The 7,373-nt window shown below is 46.7% G+C and overlaps 1 protein-coding gene across 1 annotated transcript; it reads left to right on the top strand.

The window, feature by feature from the left end:
* The first annotated feature begins 1,514 nt into the window (after positions 1-1,514).
* On the top strand, positions 1,515-7,116 carry PLK2 (polo like kinase 2). Its single transcript, XM_026037219.1, has 14 exons — positions 1,515-1,752; positions 2,058-2,165; positions 2,361-2,477; positions 2,670-2,799; positions 3,085-3,172; positions 3,575-3,670; positions 3,900-4,098; positions 4,197-4,344; positions 4,671-4,768; positions 5,396-5,519; positions 5,778-6,018; positions 6,125-6,254; positions 6,350-6,460; positions 6,607-7,116. The coding sequence occupies exons 1-14, from the start codon at positions 1,534-1,536 to the stop codon at positions 6,796-6,798; spliced, it is 2,001 nt and encodes a 666-aa protein (XP_025893004.1). The 5' UTR covers positions 1,515-1,533; the 3' UTR covers positions 6,799-7,116.
* The last annotated feature ends 257 nt before the right edge of the window (positions 7,117-7,373 follow it).

The raw sequence follows: 7,373 nt of genomic DNA on the forward strand, positions 1-7,373 counted from the left end.
CATGTGTTTTTGTCCTCTTCAGGTCAATCTGAACGATCTCCCCTGAACTTTCAGCACACAAAGCCCATTTTGGTTAAATTTGCTGCTTGCCATGTGCACTTCCACTTCTTTCCAGTGGAGGGAAATCGTGTATATCTCTTCTGGCTTTTCGCTTTCTAAGGTGTGTTTCAGCACAGGACACAAAAGCCACTTAATGATATAGAACAAAGCATCACGAAATCATTTCATGCAAGAGAGTCTTATTTTTCAGTACTTGAAACTAATTTGTAGGAAGGTAATTTGTGTGATGGAAACACTCATGTTAGTGTGCTGATTCCTGGAAGGAAGAGAATCCTGCAAGGGGTGGGTGTTGGTACAGGACCAAGTTGTCTATGTACCGATTTTCTCCTTTTTTTCCATTTCTTACACACACATTCCCATTATACTAGCAATACTGACATGCACTGATGCAACTTTGCAGAGAGGTAGGAAGTTAGTTGGAGATCTTCATGCAGGAGTGCAAGTCCAATAAGTGAATGAGGATGAGTAAAAAGCAAAGCATATCCAATCAAATATCTAGTATTAAAGCACTGCTATCTTCATAATGCAATACTCATTTTAAAAAAAATATATTGTTCATCTTTGCACTTCTGTTGTTAGCAAAACAGATATGCTCCTGTTCACACTTCAAAATGAGTGTACTTTACTGTTAACTTAAGATGTGAGCTAGGAAATGTTCAGGGAGGGACATTAGTCATTTATGCAGTTACATGTTCTCAGATTCCTTTATGTTAAATCAGCTAGATTTTAACCAGCCACAGAAGTTTGCATATGTTGCCCCAGTGCTCACCAGCACGCAAACAACATTTCAGGAGAGCGGAGGGAATAATGAATGTCCGCGTATTTGGATGTGTAGAATGAAAGAGCGGGGAATGGAGAAGAGTTTCAGGTTCAAAAATTTTGAAATTAGCGTCTTTGCCCGTGACTACTAGATGTCCTAAGCAGGGTGATCTCCACATCTCTCTGGAGGGCTCCCTCAGCAACGAGGCGGCCCCTGGAGCTGGGGGAAGGCGGGCTGCTGCCCCGTGCAGCGCCCCGGGTCCCGCTGTGCGCAGCTCCCCGGCACCCCTGGGCTTGGGGGGCTGGCGCGGGGTCACTGCGGGACCTGCTGCCCGGGTGAACAAGGGAGAGACCCGTGGCTTGTGAGAGGGGGATGAGCTGGGGGTCGGTGATGCCGCACAGCCTGTGGCCTAGGGCTGCCCTGGGCCTCCGAAGATGCCAGTCCCCGATTAAGGTGCGCGGGGCTGGTTACCGGGGAGGAAAGCGAGCACGCAGGGCTCCTGCCCGGCCAGGGCCGAGCGCGGCTCGGCAGCACGCCGCCCGGCAGCCCGCGGCCTCACGCGGCTCCGCCCGGGCCGGCGGCGCGGGGCGGCCCGGCCCGCTGGGGCGGAGCGCGGCGCGGCCCGTCCTCTCCCCGCCCGCCTGCCCTCCCTCCCGCTATATGAGGGCCGTCCGCGGCGCCGCTCGGCGTTGGGCGAGCCGGAGCGGGCGGGCATGGAGCTGCTGCGGAGCATCGCGTACCCGCCGGGCGGCGGCGGCGGCGCCAAGGGCTGCGAGGCGGCGCTGGGCAGGCCCGCGGCGGGCGGCGAGGCCCGCAGGAGGAAGGCGGAGGAGCCGCCGCACTCGCTCCCCGCCGCCGCCGCAGAGGTGTCGCGGATTATAACGGACCCCACGACGGGCAAGCGCTACTGCCGCGGCAAGGTGCTCGGCAAGGTAACGGCAGCGGTACCGGCACCGGTAGCGGCGGCAGCGCGGCTCCCCCAGCGCGGCCGCCCCGGCGTGAGGCGGCCACGACCCGCTCCGCGGCAGCGGCCCCAGCCCCGTCCCCTGCCGCCGCCTTCCCCTGCGAGCCCCCTGGCTCGGGGGAGCGGCGCGGCGCCCCGGCCCGGCCATGAGCGCGGGCTCGTCCTGCCCCGGGCTGCCCTGTGCGGAGGAAGTTGTTTGACTAACGCGTGACTAAGTGCGGGGCTTCTTTCCTACCTGCGCTAACCGCCTTCGTTTTTTCTCTGTCTCTTCAGGGTGGATTTGCCAAGTGTTATGAGATGACAGATCTGACAACAAACAAAGTGTATGCTGCAAAAATCATTCCTCACAGCCGAGTAGCAAAACCTCATCAAAGGGAAAAGGTGTGTGTGCATAAATGCATTTTTTTCCCTTTTTTTCCCCATTTTTCTTTTATTACTATTCCCTTCTCCCCACCCTGAACGTGCTCTCTTTGTGCACTGGGTTGACCAGCCCTTTCCCCACGGTGGCTGTGGCAGAGCTGCCTGCTCAGCCTTGTGTCCACAAAGCTAATGACTTTCTTCCTTGTCTGTCTTCAGATTGATAAGGAGATTGAGCTGCACAGAATGCTCAATCACAGACACGTCGTGCAGTTCTATCACTACTTTGAAGACAGAGAGAATATTTACATTCTTCTGGAGTACTGCAGCAGAAGGGTGAGCATCAACTGGGAGAAATCCAGTATTTACTTACCTGGCCTCTGGAGCTAATTTAAATATGTAATGTGTAAAAGGTATTTTTATCGCTTCTTTAGTTACCACTTTTCTGTTGCATCGATTTGCTTTTGCTTAACGTGAATGGTGCCTGTGAACATTCACTGAAGTGGTGCCTTTGTCTTCCCCCTGCAGTCGATGGCTCACATCCTAAAAGCCAGGAAGGTATTGACGGAACCAGAAGTGCGATACTACCTCAGGCAGATTGTGTCAGGGCTCAAGTATCTTCATGAACAGGAAATCTTGCACAGGGACCTTAAGCTAGGTAAGTTGTACAACGCTCCCTCTTCAGAAGATACCCTTCCAGCCCTGTCTGCTTTGTACTGCTTCACCCTTGTAGGGTGATACCTTGATTGATAGAATTGGCTCAGTCTCTCTCTACTGAGGAGAATTGGCCTGTTTAAGGGATGGCATGAAATATTCCTGTTTATTTAATTAAAAAAAAAAGTCCTGGCTAGGTGCTGGCTTTGAACAAAGTATGACTCAGCACCTGTGGCAAAGGCTTCCTTGCCTTACAAGAAAAGGACTAACTAGTGTTTCTTTCTACTAGGTAACTTCTTCATTAATGAGAACATGGAACTGAAACTAGGTGACTTTGGCTTGGCAGCTAGGCTGGAACCACTGGAGCACCGGAGGAGGTAGGAGCATCAAAAACATATACAGGCTAGTAGTGAGACCAAATAGATCTAGAAAATGAGGGAGATCCTGTCCCAGGGCGAAAGCAAGTTGCTTCTAGGATCAGAATTTCTGCTCCTAGAAAAGAGCTCTGTGCTTTGTGACTTTAGCTTTCCTCTGAGCGGTTGGACAGCAGCCAATGCCAGAGGCAGGGTACCCAACTGACTAATAGTGCAGATATGAGTCTGCTCTTGCAGTATCAGGAAGACACCATGAAATGTGATTGCACTATTGACATTCCTAGAACTCCTCTTTTGATGTCTCTGAGCTCTTCTACTAAACTGAGAGTAAAACCTGCCCTGTAGAAAAATAGGATCTCTCCTCTTTCTGGCTAGGATGCTAACCAGTGCCTCTTTGATCTGCAGAACAATATGTGGCACACCAAATTACCTCTCTCCAGAAGTCCTCAACAAGCAAGGGCATGGCTGCGAATCTGATATTTGGGCCTTAGGCTGTGTCATGTAAGTACTTTGCTACATTTGAAATGAAATATTGCTGTTGCTGGCTTGGGCTTTGTAAGTGTTCAAAGGGGCTGTAGCCTTACATTGGTTTGCAGCTCTTTAAATATGGCTAGCCCAGCTACAGGAATTCTCCTTGTTAGGAGATGGATAAAACCATTTTGGTAATTACAGATAAGTGTTGTGGGTGCATAAAGTGACTAAAATAGGTTTCCTCCCTTTTCTGTTGTAGGTATACAATGCTTTTGGGAAGACCTCCATTTGAGACTACAAATCTCAAAGAAACCTACAGATGTATAAGGGAAGCAAGATATAGTCTGCCTTCATCTCTCCTTGCGCCCGCAAAACATTTGATAGCTAGCATGCTGTCAAAAAATCCTGAAGACAGGCCCAGTTTAGATGATATCATTCGACATGACTTTTTCTTACAGGTTTGTACTGTCTGGTATTCTGTCTGGGGGGAAAAAATAACTGCTCTAAAAATGCATCCCGTGGTCTAAAATTTAGTCTCTGAATCTCATTTTCACAGGGCTTTACACCAGACAGACTCTCTGCTAGCTGTTGTCACACTGTTCCTGATTTCCATTTGTCAAGTCCTGCTAAAAATTTCTTCAAAAAAGCAGCTGCTGCTCTCTTTGGTGGTAAAAAGGATAAAGCAAGATACTTTGACACGCACAGTAAGTGGACTGTAACTACATGTATGCTTACCCTTATGCCATAATTTTCATGCTAGTAATGTAAAGCAGTGAGGTAGCAACAGAGCAGTTGTATTTATATCTTGAAGCTTTCTTTAAGATGGTGGGTGGTAGCCTGCAACCTAAAGAAATGCTTCTCATGGCATACACACAAGCTTGAAGCTGTAGTGGCCTTCTATTAGTCTATTATGTTGTGTTTTTAGATTTTGGATCATATATATTGTAGCCAGCCTGTTAAGTTTGCTGTAATACAGGATCTTTCAGTGCTTCCAGATGCAGCATTAAGTATTTTTTCATCTTTATTGCAGATAGACTAGCTAAAGAGGATGAAGAAATTTACAAGCTCAGGCATGATCTAAAGAAGACTTCGATAACCCCACAGCCTCTCAAACACAGAACAGATGAGGTAAATGCAACTGCAGTTCAATTCAAATCCAATAACAGTGGGGTGGGGTAGCTATAATTAAATTATATTTGTCTTGGATATCCCAGCTGGATTGTACACAGCATAATCAAGCTTAAATGATTAGCAGAGTTGCTTTTAAGAGAGCTTAACCAAGCTTCAGCAAGGTATGGCAGCCTTTGTAGGGAGACATCAATTTTGTCTTTGGAGTAATTATAGCATCTCTCTAAAAGCCATTCTCATCTGTGTGGAAACTCATTTGCTGGGTGCTCTCTCCCTAAATTCCCAACACAAGGTTCCAGCTCATGATCAAATAAAACTTCTTTATGAATAAGTTGCTGAGATCTAAGACTTAGGTGCAGGCCTGTACACTGCTATTCCTTCCCTAGGATAAAGATAGAACTTAATGCATGTTAGATGCAGATTGAGGATCTAAGCAGTAGAAAGACCAGGTGTCTTCGTAAGCTTAGTCTGGCAGCAGCTCTTTCTGGTTCCTGGCAAACACTATTTTTTTCCTATAATTTATCACTTGTTGATAGCCAGGAGAGGCATAGAAAACTTGGTGTAAGCCTTTGTGTCATCCTTGGTTTGTGTTGTATTTGAGACTTACTTCTCCGATCTCCCTTCTAGGAGAACCCGCCTTCTAACACAACAGTAGCCAAGCCAGGAATGTTATCAGAAACAAAGCAGGCTGGAGATGCCATCAGGATGATAGTCAGAGGAACTCTGGGAAGCTGCAGCAGTAGCAGTGAATGTAAGTGCAGTAAAATTTACCATAACATCTCTAATTCTAATTCCTCACTTTTAACATTCTTCGTGTCATATGTACAATCCTGAAACAAGCAGCTACTTTCTCTTCCCATGTTGATACTTTAAAGTCCTATAACCAGGATTTTGGAATAGCTAAAAATGGAAGGCCATCAAGGCTGGGTAACTAAATTGCCCTTTTAAGAAAAAGGTTTAGTGAGATCCTGTCTCTGATCTGGCCCATCTAACCATCCTTGTCTTTCAGGCCTGGAAGACAGCACCATGGGGAGTGTTGCTGATACAGTTGCAAGGGTGTTGCGAGGATGCCTAGAGAACATGCCAGAAGCAGACAGCATTCCTAAGGAGCAGCTAACAACATCCTTCCAGTGGGTTACAAAATGGGTGGACTATTCTAACAAGTATGGCTTCGGGTACCAGCTGTCAGATCACACCGTCGGTGTCCTCTTCAACAACGGGGCACACATGAGCCTTCTGCCAGACAAAAAGTAGGTATTTTGGAATTACTACAGAACTGACAATTGCCTATGGCAGTTTATACTTGAAATGCTTGAATCTCCCCTCTAACTCCCTTATTTTTTCCTTCCCTTGTAGGACAGTCCACTACTATGCTGAGCTAGGCCAGTGCTCTGTCTTCTCAGCCACAGATGCTCCTGAGCAGTTCATTAGCCAAGTGACTGTTCTAAAGTATTTCTCTCACTACATGGAGGAGAACCTCATGGATGTAAGTACAGCACAGTCTGCATTTTGAGGTGTAGAACTGCAACTTGAACTAAATGTGAGCTGAATGTTAAACACCGCATCTGTTCCCTTTCCTAGGGAGGAGATCTGCCCAGCCTCACAGATGTCCGTAGGCCCAGACTTTACCTCTTACAGTGGCTTAAATCTGATAAAGCATTAATGATGCTCTTCAATGATGGCACATTTCAGGTAAGCTCTTGGCACATACCCAAGAAAGCATTTCTGAAATAACACTGAACAAAATGAGATTGGGGCTTTTCTTCACAATTCCTAAACATAAGCATGAGAAACTGAGAGGAGACTGTATACAAACAGGAGCTCTTCTCTCTCTGCAGGTCAACTTCTATCATGATCATACCAAAATCATCATTTGCAATCAGAGTGAGGAGTACCTCCTTACTTACATCAACGAGGACAGGATATCCACGACGTTTCGTCTGACAACTCTTCTGGTTTCTGGATGCTCGCTGGAACTAAAACACAGAATGGAATATGCTCTGAACATGCTGCTGCAGAGATGTAACTGAAGGGACTGGCTCTGTTTAAACCAAAAGGACCCTCTTGTTCACTGTGAAATCTACAGTGGAGATGGTGGAGCAACTAGCATGTTGATGATGGATGTGTGGTGGTACGAAACCTTGACTGTCATGGTGTGCTGGGCACACTGCTATTAGACAGAAGCCTAAAGCTACTGTTGGACTAAAAGGGTGTGAGAAGGAGTTCTTCAGACCGTAGTTTTTTCTTGCTTCGTGTGTGTGTTAAAGATCTTTGACTTGAACTCAGCAGAGTGTGACTTCTTGCTCTGTAAGGGAGCATTTCTGATGGAGTTAAGCTGTGAATACACATCTGGAAAGGGAGGGAAGGGAGAGCTCCATTGTTGTGGAACAGCTGTAAGAAGCAGCTCTGCCTGCTTAACTGTGAACTATGGCCATACTTTTTTTTCCCCCCATTTTTTTTTTTTTTTTCCAAAAACTACCCACACTTGTGGCTGGAAAAGTGCATTCCTTGTTAATAATTTTTTTTATTTATTACAGCCTAAAGTGAAGTATTTATTACTTTTTTTTGGACCTTGATATTTTAAATCTGTTGGCAATAAACACAA

The sequence above is a fragment of the Nothoprocta perdicaria genome, unplaced genomic scaffold (genome assembly GCF_003342845.1).
Source record: "Nothoprocta perdicaria isolate Ctin4 unplaced genomic scaffold, notPer1 scaffold_1, whole genome shotgun sequence".
Taxonomy (NCBI): Eukaryota; Metazoa; Chordata; class Aves; order Tinamiformes; family Tinamidae; genus Nothoprocta; species Nothoprocta perdicaria.

Bases quoted from the DNA above. Each gene is read 5' to 3' on its own strand.
- PLK2 (XM_026037219.1), top strand. From the start codon at position 1,534: ATGGAGCTGCTGCGGAGCATCGCGTACCCGCCGGGCGGCGGCGGCGGC. The intron at 3,671-3,899 runs GTAAGTACTTTG...TTTCTGTTGTAG, and splicing joins TGGGCCTTAGGCTGTGTCAT to GTATACAATGCTTTTGGGAA. The intron at 6,255-6,349 runs GTAAGTACAGCA...TCCCTTTCCTAG, and splicing joins TGGAGGAGAACCTCATGGAT to GGAGGAGATCTGCCCAGCCT.